Below are 14,383 nucleotides of genomic sequence, written 5' to 3'. Positions count from 1 at the left end.
TCAAACCCACCAGCCACTCCTCGGAAGGAAGGTTGGGCAATCCTACTTCCGTAGTGATACTGCCTCGGAAACTCAAGGAGGGGTCGCTATGAGTCGGGGCTGACTCGACGGCAAATAACAACAACAACAACAAAACATGGCTTATGTAAGAAAATAATACAAATACAAATGAGCAGTCTACCTCATAAATTCACATGCTACTTTTATTATATATTTATAGCCCAGGTCTGTTTGCTATTAAATCATACTTGTTGGTGTTAGGTGCTGCCAAGATGGTTTAGACTCATAGGGACCCTATGGACAACAGAACGAAACACTGCCTGGTCCTGAGCCATCCTCACAATCCTTGCTATTACCCTTGAGTCCGTCACTGCAGCCACTGAGTCTATCCATCTTGTTGTGGGTCTTTCTTTCCCTTTTGTTCTGACCCTCTACTTTACCCAGCATAATATCCTTCTCCAGGGACTAGTGCCTTCTGACAACATGACCAAATTACATGAGATGAAGTCTGGCCATTCCTGCTTCTAAGGAGCATTCCACCTGTACTTCCTCCAAGACAGGTTTGTTTGTTCTTCTGGCAGTCTATGGTATTTTCAGTATTCTTTGCCAACACCACAATTCAAGTGCATCAATTCTTTGCTCTTCCTTATTCACTGTCCAGCTTCCACAGGCTATTGAAAATACCATGGCCAGGGTCAGGTGTACCTTAGTCTTCAGAGTGACATCTTTGCTCTTACACACGCTAAAAAGGTCTTTTGTAGCAGATTTGCCCAATGCAATACATTGTTTGATTTCTGATTGCTGCTTCCATAGGCACTGACTATGGATTCAAGTAAAATGAGCATATAAATAGAATCACACTCAATTTTGCTATTAAATATTATATGATTCCGAGATGAAGCAGCAGTTGACTCAAATGCGTTTCTAGCAAGAATTCACTTTGTGTATGCATATATATATATATGTATATATACATATAATGTATATATACATATATAAACAGACATTTCCCACCTTATCACTACATCAACATGGCTGCTGTACCACAGGCCCTTCCTTCACTTCCCACATCCAACTGGTATTCAAGATGAACAAATCTTACAACTTTAATACCTTCTTAATATTATCTTCCCTCCTTTCTCAATCACCTCTGCTGTTGCCTTAGTTCTAGTTTTCTGATCCTTGACTGATGCTGTAATGTCCTGTCTTTAGGCTCCTAATTTTCCCTCTGCCAATCCATCTTCTCAAAACTGCAAGCAGAGAGGGGCTTGTGAAAATATAAAGCTGATAATGTCATTCCTAAAAATGATAATCCTCCAGTAGATGATCAAACTAACTCCAAATGCCTTAGTGTGTAATGGAAAGTGCTCCAGGGTGTGTCTGAAAACCACTTCTCCAGCTCATTTCTGTTGCCTGACCCCCTGTTTCCTGTGGTCCAGTCATAGTGAGGTTCAAGCTTTAGTTCAAGTATACACTTACTCTTTAAACCTTTCCTTGAGGTGCTTCTTGCTGCTCTCCCTTTGGCCAATTACTGGCACCCTTGTGTACTCTCTCCATCCTGTACTGGCCTCCACTGTGGTCCATTCCACTGTACTTGCTGACCTGCAAGGTTCTTGAAGCAGGGCCATTTCTGTACTCTTAGTAACCAGCACAGTCTTTGGCTCATAGTAAATGCCCATATATGTGTTGAATGAACGAATGAATGAAAATGTAGGTACTACTGAGATTCTGGTATTATTGTTCAGGACACTAAATTAAATGGTAGCTACAAAAACTACTGAGGTTTTTTTAGGCACTTATAGTTTATATGAAATCTATGTATTTAAATAATGTTATGACAAACCCTATGTTTGATCCATATGTCTAAGATAAACCTGCTGAAATTCTATTGTCTGCAAAGGTTGGCTATTTGATTTCTTTTATTTTAATGAATGTGGTAAAGGGAGGGATTTTCTCTGGTCACTCATTACCCTTGATAGCAAACTATCACATCCTACAGAATTAGGGGAAAAATGGAGATTTCCTCTATTTCTTAAGAACTGCCATAGATCTTGAATTCTGGACAAAGTGTTGAGTATTCTGCACAAAGTATTTCAGCTGAGAGTTCTTTTATGTTTTAAAAAAATCAAATTATAAACCTACTTTCCAAAGTTTTAAAAAACTGGCTTTATTCTTATTTGGTAATTAGGGAAAGGGAGGGACAAAGGAAGGAAGAGAGGGAAATGAAGAGAGAGGCAGAAAAATATAAAAAGTAGAAATGAAGGGAAAGTATGTACAGGGGGAAAGAATGGGAAAGAGAAAATTCAGCTTCAAAAGGCAAGACTACGTAAAACATGCTACCTTGTACTTGTCTATGTAAATGTATGCTCCTGTTCTCAGTTGCCCATATGCCAGTTTGCATTCCACTCCTATCTGATACTGTCAAAAGACTTCTTAATATGTAGCCCAAGGCACCGAATGAATGCTTCTATCATCTCCATATGGTTTGATAAGATAGGTTATGATTTCAGGTGGCCACCTGTCCAAATGAAGCCTTTATAAGACACTCATTCCAAAAGCTCTTTGGAAGAGCTAAGTTTGCAATGTAGGCTCCTGATATTATATCTGAGGTCTGGGAAGAAGGAGGATTGCTCAGAAAGAGTCTCTGACACGGTTATAGGAACGTAAGTGGAAGACCAGCACCTATTTTGCTGATAAAATATTTTTTTCCCAAAAAGACTCCATGTTTCTAAATATCTCTTTGTCAGAAAGTAATGACGCATCAGTTACTAAGGCCTACAATACAATTAGAAATGGCAAACAAAACAAAACAAAACAAAACAAAACAAAACAAAAAACCAAAAACCAGTGGAAGTCTTAAATAAAAGCTAAACTAGGGATGCAGATGGTCCCAATTATTTTGGACATCCCAATAATCGATAAACTAGTTTTGATTATTTACATGCCAGAAAGTCTTATATTTACAAAAATACTTGTGATAGGCCCTTCATAGTAAGATTCCAACAGCAAATTTACACTATGATCCAATTAATAACAATTACTGGTACAATAATCATTAAGCACAATGAAGAACAAATAGATAAAAGAACTCATATATTGTTTTAGGGTAAAAATATGCTGCTGACTCCTGAACCCATATAATCTAATTTTTCATTGCCCTGTCTTCTTCCAATTAGTCAGAATTAGAGGATTACTATGAAGAATGCTCCTATTTTTCACCCTAAAATTCCAATTAGGCATTTCAGAAGGAAATAAGTTAATGCATGACCAGAAAAATAAACAAATAATAAGACTAACAATAAAAACAACACACTTCTCACAAAACAACATTTATACAAGGGATTACAAATGGTATCAATCCTCACCAACACAGGCACAGTAGACTAAGATATAACACTGAGAGGTCACCTCCCATGTTGACTAGTACATTTAATGAGGATCCTTGTCACAGAAAATAGGAATACAGACTGTAGGAGAAAAGTCAGGAGGACTACAGCCCAGAACCTCATTATGTGAAAGGAAAAACAGAAAATGAAACACAACCAAACAAACCCCCCTGAGATGGAGGAAAAGCACCTAGCCAAGAATCTAGCACATTAGGTAGCCACTCAATAAATGCCTTTTTTATTGAATAATTATCAATAAAAAATCACCCCCTAGAGTGAACTCTAAGAACATCCCCTTGAAATTTAAGGTGGATAGGAAACTCACTGGACTTTCTTCCTTGCATCATTAAAAATTTGATAAATAACTTTATATACTTTGGTAATAGTCAGTCTATACCTTTACTAGCCTAATAACCTTCTAAAACTAAACCCAACTCTCCCTTTTTCCTGGGGGCACTTATTAAACAATATATGCAAAGAACAAAAACACTCCATAGACTGTCTTCTGAGGTGCCTCTGTTGTTGTTGTTGTTGTTGTTATGTGCCATCGAGTCAGCCCCGACTCATAGCGACCCCTCCTTGGGTTTCCGAGGCAGTATCACTACGGAAGTAGGATTGCCCAACCTTCCTTCCGAGGAGTGGCTGGTGGGTTTGAACCGCCAGCCCTCTGGTTAGCAGTCAAGTGCTTTAGCCACTATGCTACCACAGCTCCCCTCTGGGTGGGTTCAAACAGCCAAGCTTTCAGCTGATAGACAAGTGCTTAACTGTTTGCACCACGTCAGGACTCTGCAAATGTGTGTGTGTGTATATATTACATCTATTATGTGCGTATATGTATAGATACACATATCCATGTATCTATACAGACAGAGAGAAGAACAATGATTTTATGTTTCCTATTTTTTGAGCAACAAATCCAAATTTAAAACTGCAACGGGAAGTGTTATAACACAGCACATGGGAATGAGTGATCCTTCTTCCATTTATTAGGATAATGTACGTCTGTATCCTCCACTAGATTTTGTGCCTTTCAAGGGCAAGAATTGTTTCTTATGTATCCCTGTATCCACAAGGTGCCAGGATTTATAAATTGTAGGTATTCTGCACATGTTTCTTGAAAACACCACTCACTGTCCAGCTTTCACAGGCTATTGAAAATACCATGGCTTGGGTCAGGTACACCTTAGTCTTCAGAGTGACATCTTTGCTCTTAAACACGTTAAAGAGGTCTTTTGTAGCAGATTTGCCCAATGCAATACATTGTTTGATTTTTGACTGCTGCTTCCATAGGCATTGACTGTAGGTTCAAGTAAAACGAGCATACAAATAGAATCACACTCAATTTTGCTATTAAATATTATATGCTATTAAATATTGTATTATAAGCTTTCCCCACGGTGTTGGGTCCAGTGGGCCCTGGCTGCCCTCTAGGAAATTGCTTAAGAGTGAAGCAAAAAGGAGAGGCCCGTAATTTTACTCCAGTTACGTGCATCCTCCAGATCTTGGGGGTTACTTGTCCCCATTAGTGGGGGCCCTCGAGCATGGCTGTAGCATGATCAATAGTGTGGGCTCTGGCAGGTCCCCGCCTTCAGGAGCCACTGGTTTCCTGTACATCTACACTGAAGGACAGAGAGCATTTGGAAGCAGATTATTGTCTTTAAACCACTAGTGTCTAAGAATACACACAAAGCAGATTTAAAAGAAGCTACATGTAGTAAAGAAATGAGAGCAATACTGTGGAATTCTACTGAGAAAAAAAGTGGGTGGTTCCTTGCTTTTGTATTTCCTCTACTCCACGGGTCAGTAAAACAAATCCTGACACACAATTCGGAATTCAGTTAACTCTGGGGATTGGAGTTAAAAACATGTTCACATTTCCGTGGTCCTTGCCTTATCTACACCAAGCCAGCACACAGCCTTGCTATCAGCGAGAACTGAGATCCTTTCTCCATTGTCCCAGCATATGTATACACAGCAAGGTCTATGAACACCAACGTGTGGAATTTCAGATACACAGCTCATTTACACACTCGAGGTAGAATGACACGCAGATGTCAGCCCTGTGTATTTCAAAGCTTAAAGATTAACCTAATATACAATATGCTGACCTAACAGTTCTTCGTTTGAAAGAAATCTGAAAAATAATCTCTGATACAGACTAAGTGTGAGAAGAACCCAGCGGGATTTCCACCTCTTCATTTCTTAATGAGTTTTTTGATAATGAGAGGTGACTTTGCCAGTCACTCTGGGCTCTATTATGGCTAATTTGACTCTACTTCACCCTCCTTGTTAATTATTAACACTAGCCTTTTTATCCTCATGAGACCACATTCCAATTTTTTCCTTTTTCGATTTTTATGAGCCCATCTTTATGGAGGTGGAAGTCTTGGAGAACAGGTTTTCACTTAGTGTGGAGGCCGGACATTTATTATTCGATTAGGCAGAGACGCTGTGACATTGATTATATAAGCACGGGTGTTCTTCGGGATGGCTTTAATGTGCTAGCAATGTGAAAAGGCTGTTAATTAAAGATGAAGCACCATGGTATTTTTCACTTGGGAATCCGCTCCCAACAGAATGGTCATTTGCCACTTGCTAGCATATCCCCAGATTAAAAGGTGACTAGCTTGCTCCAAGGGTTTGCCTTTCAGTAGTGCTGAAAGCAACGATCTGCGCCATTTGCAGATGGCCTTCATCTGTCAGAGCGGTCACTTGTCATCTCCTCTATGACAGGACAATTTTGGCAAACAGCATGCCAGGACAGAATCTATTCCCACTAGAGCTTTCCAGTCTTTCACTATCATTTAACCAGTGTGTTAATTGTTTCATTATGAAAACATTTATTTTCTCTCAATTTTAACATAAGCCCTTTTCAAAACTATTCCGATAGATACCGTTTAAAGTGATTGCCCATCAAATTCTCTCGTTAGTTAAGGGGAGTGGATGAGGGTGGATGGAGACAGGGTGGGTGAGCAGGCAGGGAAGCTACGGCAGTCTTTTTTGGATGGAAATGAAGGAGTCTGACTTTGTTTTCATCAACAGTCTTGCTCTGGGAATCCATAGGTAAGTCTGCGAGGGGTGGGAGATTGGGGACAGTTGCTAAAATTGTGGTGCAGCTGGTACTCTTCCCTTGAGGAAAGCCGCGTTTCATCTCCAAGGGTTCTCAGAGCTAAAACTTTCCCTAATCATGGCTAACTGTAAGTAAAGATACACATCTCAAAGTTTTTATTTTTTTTCCCCTTTTAAAACAGAAATGATACTTTTTTGTCTTGAAACCCTTTCCTATCTAATTAGTTCAGCCCCTGAAATGTTTGTTATGGGCTCACGGGTGTTTTATAACACATAAATAATATAAAACCTATATTAAGCATTTATAACATGTAAAACATGTTAAGACAATAAACCAAAAACCAAACTCACTGTCATTGAGTTGATCCCAACTCATAGCGACCCCTCCTTGGGTTTTTGAGGTGGTATCTCAAACCCACCAGCCACTCCTCAGAAGGAAGGTTGGGCAATCTTACTTCCATAGTGATACCACCTTGGAAACCCAAGAAGGGGTCGCTATGAGTCGGATCTGACTCGACGGCAGTTAGGTGTTTTTTTTTTTTTTTTTTTTAATCTCTGTGGAAGTAGATTCCCCCAGTCTTCCTTTCGAGGCGTGACTGGTGGGTTTTGACCATCAGCCTTCTGGGTAGCAGTCAAATGTCTTAGGCAGTATGCCACCAGAGCTCCCATTAAGACAATATATAACTTCATTTGGTCATTTCTGCACTCTTTAACTGACTCTCTTCCTCTGCCCTCACAACTCAATGCCCTTGTTTTTTTTCGGAGGAAAATTAAAAGTTCAGGGAATCTCATGTCTTTCTTAAAAACACCGTATTATCTCATAAAGGCTCTCAGGATCTGCTTTGGTTCCTGTGGAACCAGACTGAACTGGAGGCCAAGCAACCAGGTTCCAATTCACCTCCGTCACTAATTCCCTATCGGCAAGCCTGGCCCAGGCTCGTCACCTCTGAGGGATTTCGTTTCCTCAGCTGGAAAATGAAGAGGTTTCTCTAAGATCTATCCCAGCCTCCTTAAGATAAATACTTATGTTACAAATCAAAGCATAAAGGTTTTCACATATGATAAAAGAAAGATGATAAACAAGTAGTGGTAATATTTGACTTATTCATTGAAAAAAAAAATCAGCTCTAAAGTTTTTAAGACACAGGTAAAGTATACAGTCTAACAAATATCTCCATTAGTCTGAGAAGTTTCAGTAACTTTAAATTTCGAAAGAGCAAACATTAATACACATTATTACTAATTAATGACAACTATTTAGAGTCTGTATGTAATTAGCAGTACACCATGTAAGTAAATTGTCTCCCTTCCAAAGACCAAACATTTCAGAGCTTTCTGGTCCTATCACCCCTGGCTGGTCAAAGTTGGAATTCACTGGAATCTAGGTCAATAGGTCAAAAGTTGCTATGCTTTAGCAGTGATGTAAAGATGTTCCTTCTATCTAAAGACAACAGAAGGCTATGTTTCTTCATAAGCTCTCCAACATGACAATTTGAGAGCAACTAAGACATATAACATTTGTAGTGAGTTCTCCAAATCATTATCTGAATATTCAGGGGATGTAATAAAACAAACACATAATCACAACAATATTGTTCACTATCTACAAAGGTGACATTAATAGCTGGAAAAAGTATGTTTTATCGACTGCTGAGGTATTATGCAATGAGTTGGCTTTGGACAGTAACTTGTGAGTTTCCGCTAAAGTCTCTGCATTCTACTTCAATTCCCCAGACCACACTGTACTCTCTGTACCAAAAGGAAATTATGGCACTGGGGAACTTTCCCATTTACCTCCCTTCATAGAGGAGCTGTTTTTCTCCAAAATAATTGATGTTTTCTAAAATCTGTTAATCACCGCAAGAGCAACAGCCAAATCTAGATTGACCTCCCAAATGGACAGCACTTAACAGAGATCAGTAATCCATGCATCTGTTTTGACTGAGTACTGTACTGAGTACAATGAAATAGCACCACACAACGCTTGATGCGTTTAAAACATGCATCTTTATGCAATGCTATTGAAATGGTATAAAACAGGATAAAATACACAATAATACTGTTGAATTAAATATTTACAGGTATCACTGAAAAGTCCATTTCTGCTCTCATCTCAGGTTTTTCTGATTTAATTCATACTTTTACACTTGAATTGCAAGAGCTCTTCATAAAAATAAACTCCAATAAATTCATTGTTGTATAGATTCCCCAAGAGAACATCTAAGAAATCTACACAGTGTTTTGTTTTCTCTATAAAATAAATTCTAGCTAAATCTGAATCAGTTAAATGACTCATTCTCTTACTAACTTCTTGACTATTAACATTAATACATGCCTTATCCCTGAACAAATCCCCAAATAAATCTAAATATGGTGAATTCTTGAGTTTTCAGGCAAATAGAGAACACAGTGTTAGAAATAACTCTACACCTGCTTTTTCTCATTTGGGGACTTAATCCATAATGCATGTTTTATGCTTGGTAGCAGGTCTCTTGTTATATGGTTGTCTTAAGTTGATATTAAACCTGCCTTGTGATTTCTCAGCCTGAATGTAAATGATGACTGGAGACTGGGAAAGGAAGAGGTTCATTTAACGTGTGCCAGCTGGCAGGAGGGAAACACACTGGAACTCAAAAACTGGCCGAAAGTATTCTGCAGAATGAATGATTCATGTACAGATACTGAATGTGGGTTTAGCACCTGAGAGCAGACATTGTGGCTGAATCACAAGCAGAAATTGTCCCTTTGCCCTTTGGTTTTATAAAAGTATCTTTTGGGAACGAAATGAAATTGGATGGAAGAATGAGTAAGGTGACTGAAGGAATCATGATGGATGTTTTAACAGATGAGTAACACTGATACTGTGTATTAAGCATCTATTGTATGGGAGGTGTCATCTATTTAATCTTTGTTCCACCAAAGACATCATTTCGTGTTGTTGTGTGCCATCAAGTCAATTGCAACTCATAGCAACCCTACAGGACAGAGTACAACTGCGTCATAGGGTTTCCAAGGCTGTAATCTTTATGGGCGTAAACTGCCACATCTTTTTCCCACAGAGCAGCTGGTGGGTTCCAACTGCTGAATTTCCAGTTAGCAGCTGACAGCTTAACCACCGCAGCACCGGGACTCATGAAGACACTATAGGTACCACTGTATTTCTTCTTTTAAGGTGAAGAACCCAAATCTTGGAAAGCTATTATCAAAGGTCAAGAAAGACATGAATGTGAATGTCTGGCACCAAAGCCCATGTTAGTAATTTCTATCCCATAAGGCTCTCTTTCTAGAATAGGGGTTTTAACATGGGTCCACAGAGAATCCAATGTTATACACAATTTAATATCTATGTGGATTGTTCCAATAAAATGGCTGTTGTTTTATCAGAGCTCTGGTGGTGCAGAGCCCAAGACATCTGACTGCTAACCAGAAGGCTGGTTCAAATCCACCAGCCACTCCTCGGAAGGAAGACAGGGCAATCTACTTCTGTAGTGATACCGCCTCCGAAACCCAAGGAGGGGTTGCTGTGAGTCAGATCCCACTTGATGGCAGCGAGTTTTTTTGTTTTAGTTTTTTTCAATCAGAGACTGGGGGTGTGGTGGGATGTTGAACATCTTAAGTAAGGTAAGAAACACTGGACTAGAGTGATGAACAAAAGCAATAAATATCACTTAAAAAAAAAAGATAAAAGGAGAAACATGGACTTAAGTTTAAAGCTGGAAGGTCAGAATAGCTGCATTCTGGGAAAAGAGTAGCAAAACGATGTGGAGTTTCTGCAGCCTGCAAGGCTGAAGTGTTTCATGAGTATGACTGTTTTCTGGAGACTCTGCACAGCCTTGAGCTGCAGGAAGACAGGGCACAAGGAAGGCACCTCTCCCTGGGCTCTAAGCCACATATTCAGGTCACCTCCTGAGCATTGTGTTCACACCCTCAGAGCGCAGTGTAGCTCTACACCTCCAGGGTGACCCTAAGAAGTGGAGGGAGGTCTATTACAGAGGGAGATGATAAGACTTGTAATGGACATGAACACCCTGCCACGTGAGGCAGAGTGGAAAGATATGTGAATATGGGTGGAGAAGAAATGATATGATAGAAGGTTGTTGCAATGATCAAGGAGAAAGAGTTGGAGCTGGAGGTTAGGTAGAAGCAGAGCTCAACTTGGTCTACAATGGGGAGAATTTTATAGAATAGAAAATTAGTGACCCCATGACCACTGCAAATGTTTCAGCAAAGGCTATCAGCGGTCACCAAACTTGGGTCGAAGATGAAAAGAATCATCATGAGAAAGGTCAAAGACTCTATATGTTAAGAAAGGCCCCAATAATCCTGACGAAAAATTAGGTTTGAACTGGTTGAGAGAACATCTACCAAAATAGTTGTATAAGTACTGCATTGGGAAAAAAAGTCTCAATCAATAACCATTAGTTTCTCTTCAATTACTAAGTCCTGAATTAGCAAGCCAAACTACACAAAAATACATAGAAATAAAAGCCCTCTGCGGCAATGTTACCGTAATGCATATTAGAAGTAGGCTTAACACAGCATGATTTCTAGAATAATGATGAATTTCTAAGGTGCCTTTCAGAGATGTTAAGTGTTCTTAAATACTTCAGAAATGCTAACCTTTGAAGATATTCTCCTTCAAGGATGTTGACATATAGCAAGAAGGGTTCCTATGGTATCAGTGCTCACTGAAGGCAAGAGGGTAGGAGGAAGAGGAACAGTTGAGCTGTGTGAGGGGACACCAAAAGATAAGGCACATGGAGGCTCTTTCTGGGGCAGTGGTGGTGGTGGGGAAACCAAACTGGGAAATAAAACCCATCGTCAGCAAGTTGATGCTGACTCATAGCAATCCTATAAGAGAGAACAGAATTGCACTGTAGAGTTTCCAAGGCTGCATCCTTATAGAAGCAGACTGCCACATCTCTCTCCCAAAGAACAGTTGGTGGGTTTAAACACTCAACCTTTTGGTTAGCAGCCCAGCATTTAACCACTGTACCACCAGTGTTCCTTGGCCAGAGGTAAGGCTCCATGGATACACATCCACCCACACAACATTCACCCTCACCTCCCTATTTCATATAGGAAAGAGTATGCAAATGCTTACTGTCATTTCTGAGGAAATTATTAAGCAGTTGGAAAAGAGGAAAGCTATCCCAGGAATCTTGGGGTTGAGCCTCCAAGGCAGTATTCATATCCACTGTGAACAGAGCCCAAAATTTCTCTGCATGCTCAGCCAGTAAATCAGGCCACCAGGCAAATGCCTATAAAAGGATAAAGACACAAAATCGATACAGATGGCTTGTTAGAAATAACAATACTGTGCCACTTGAAAACAGTCACAACATGTCTTAGTTTCATAAGAAGTCATTTTTAACAAGTGAGAAAAAAATCTATAGGTTTGTATATTTAAATAATAAATTTGGGGTAAAATAAATATAAAATAGAATAAATATGTGAAATAATACTTATTGCTTTATAAAAGAAATACATGTTTAATTTAGAACATTTGGAAAAACATATACACCCAAACAAAAAGAAAAATGTCTTTTATTCAGAATTCAAAGATGTCTTTGATGCTTTCATGTGTTTATTTCTAAGATTTCTTTCCCTGTGGAAAATGGCTGTTTGCAAAATTTTGCTCCTGCTAATGTTAATGGGCTAAATTATCTTACATGTACAACTTTCAGTATATATTGAGTACGTATTTAGGATAAATGTCTAGAAATTTCTGGATTAAAGGGCATGCGTAAGGTTCTCTGGAGTCTGTGGATGGTACTGACAGTAACACGCTCAGCTGCTGACCAAAAAGTTGAAAACCACCAGAGGTACCTAGAAGAAATCCTGGTGATCTCCTCCCAAAGAGTCAGCCACTGAAAACCCCATGGAGCACAGTTCTACTCTGATACCCAGGACTGTCATGAGTTAGACTTGATTTGATGGTGACTGGACCTGGAATAAGGCTCTTTACATGTTGCAAATTACTCTCTACAAAAAACGCCTGGTCCTATCCTTCTCTACCCACCAGCCATTGAGCATTTTAAAACATATATTGGATCATACTATTTCCTGGCTTAAACCCTTTTTTCAGCTTCCCAAACTACTCAGGATAAAATCCAAAGCTCTCAAATGACTTACAAAGAACCTCATGGCCTTCCCGCTCCATGTCTCAAGCTTAAATAGACTTCCACAGAGAGACATCTCCTGACCCTTTGCTCTAAATTAGGTCACACGAGAGAGTCTGATACCTGGTAACTTTATTTTACAGGACATAGCACCTTAATAACTCTCCTTGGGTTTCTGAGGCAGTATCACTATGGAAGTAGATTGCCCCATCTTCCTTCTGAGGAGTGGCTAGTGGGTATATATATATGAATATTTTTATGCCTGACTTTTAAATTGGATGGTAAACACAACAAAGATACTTCTGTGTATGCTCACTTTATACTCAGTTTGGCACTTTCTAGGGGTCCCTGGGTGGTATGCATAGTGAACACACTCGGCTATCAGTTAAAAGGTTAGAGGTTTGTATCCATCCCAGAGGTGCCCCAGAGGGCAGGCCTGCCAGTCTACCTCTAAAAACCAGTCACTGAAACCCCTACACTTCTACTCCAACACAGGAGTACTTCTACTAGCCACAGGCTGGATTCACCTCAATGGTAACTAACAACACCCACAATGCCTTTTATGTAAAAAAATCACTAAAAAAAAAAAAAATTCTCTGCTGTTTTGATAGATGAAAATATTTAATTCTTAGATAGTTCTTGAAAATAATGTAACTTCTCTCACTACAGTATCAATTTTATTCAATTTGCTTTTCTTTAATAACAAATGAGTTTAGATTTTTTAAAATACTTATAGGGCCACTTTTAGTGAACGGTCTTTTGTGTGTTCTTCTCACATTTCTAAGGAGTTTCTGCTAGTATCATAATCTTTTAACCAAACAACTACAAAACATACACATTTCTGTGATCAAAATATTTTTGTCATTTTTCATTTTAAAATTCTTCATGAAAAAAATGACTCATCCCCGACAGCTGGAGGAGTCCAGGTTCACTCTCAGGAGTGTTCTAGGAGCACATGGGCTTTATGTTTTCAAAACTTAATGTGATTTCTTCAACTATCAATCAGATTAAAATAGGAAGAGTCACACCACAAAATGGAAGAAGTGCGATCACTGAGTATTTTCTTAAAAACTCTTCTGTTAAATCTGGCCCTAAAATAATGGATATTTGCAATAATAATGATTATTGTATTCATGAAAAAAACACTACCATGTAACAAATTCCCAATTCCCAAAGAACCAAACCCACTGCCATTGAGTCAATGCCAACTCACACAGACCCTGTAGGACAGAGCAAACTTCCCCACAGGGTTTCCAAGGCTATAAATATTTATGGAAGCAGACTGCTGCAGAGTGGCCGGTGGATTCAAACTGCTGACTTTCTGGTTACAGCCAAATGCCTCAGCCACTGTACCACCAAAGCTCCTAACAAATTAAAAACCAAAAAACCAAACCTGCTGCCATTGAGTAGATTCTGATTCACAGCAACCCCCCTAGGGTTTCCAAGGCTATAAATCTTTATAGAAGCAGACTACCTCAACTTTCTTCCATGGAGCAGCTGGTGGGTTTGAACTGCCAACCTTTTGGTTAGCAGCTGAAGGCCTTACCACAGCACCACCAAAGCTCCTTCTTAATGAACTAGCAGATGGTAAACAGAAGCAAAGCTGAGTAAAGAACATGGTGCATTACAAACACTAGAAGTCAGAGTTAGGACATTCTGATGCCTCAGCTCCATGTATATAAGCCCAACTTTGCTGTAACAGATTTATGAAGGTGAAACCCTTGCAAATGGTATGCTCTGTGTGCACTGAGTGTGCTGCTTTTCACAAATAATGCTTGAATACTTTCATGTTAAATATTGCCTACA

General features: G+C 39.3%; 1 protein-coding gene across 1 annotated transcript in view; it reads right to left on the bottom strand.

Moving 5' to 3' along the window:
* The window catches only part of CADPS2 (calcium dependent secretion activator 2), a 420,173-nt gene that overhangs the window by 77,508 nt on the left and 328,282 nt on the right, over nucleotides 1-14,383 (bottom strand). The window contains exon 19 of the mRNA XM_042782532.1: nucleotides 11,560-11,716. Within this exon, the coding sequence (XP_042638466.1) occupies nucleotides 11,560-11,716 (157 nt within the window). The remainder of the gene's footprint in view (nucleotides 1-11,559; nucleotides 11,717-14,383) is intronic.

The sequence above is a fragment of the Orycteropus afer genome, unplaced genomic scaffold, assembly GCF_000298275.1.
Source record: "Orycteropus afer afer isolate SDZICR_OR568_19922 unplaced genomic scaffold, OryAfe1.0 scaffold00359, whole genome shotgun sequence".
Lineage (NCBI taxonomy): Eukaryota > Metazoa > Chordata > Mammalia > Tubulidentata > Orycteropodidae > Orycteropus > Orycteropus afer.
The sequence above is the reverse complement of the archived record's forward strand: the minus strand, read 5'-3'. Positions and strand labels throughout refer to the sequence as shown.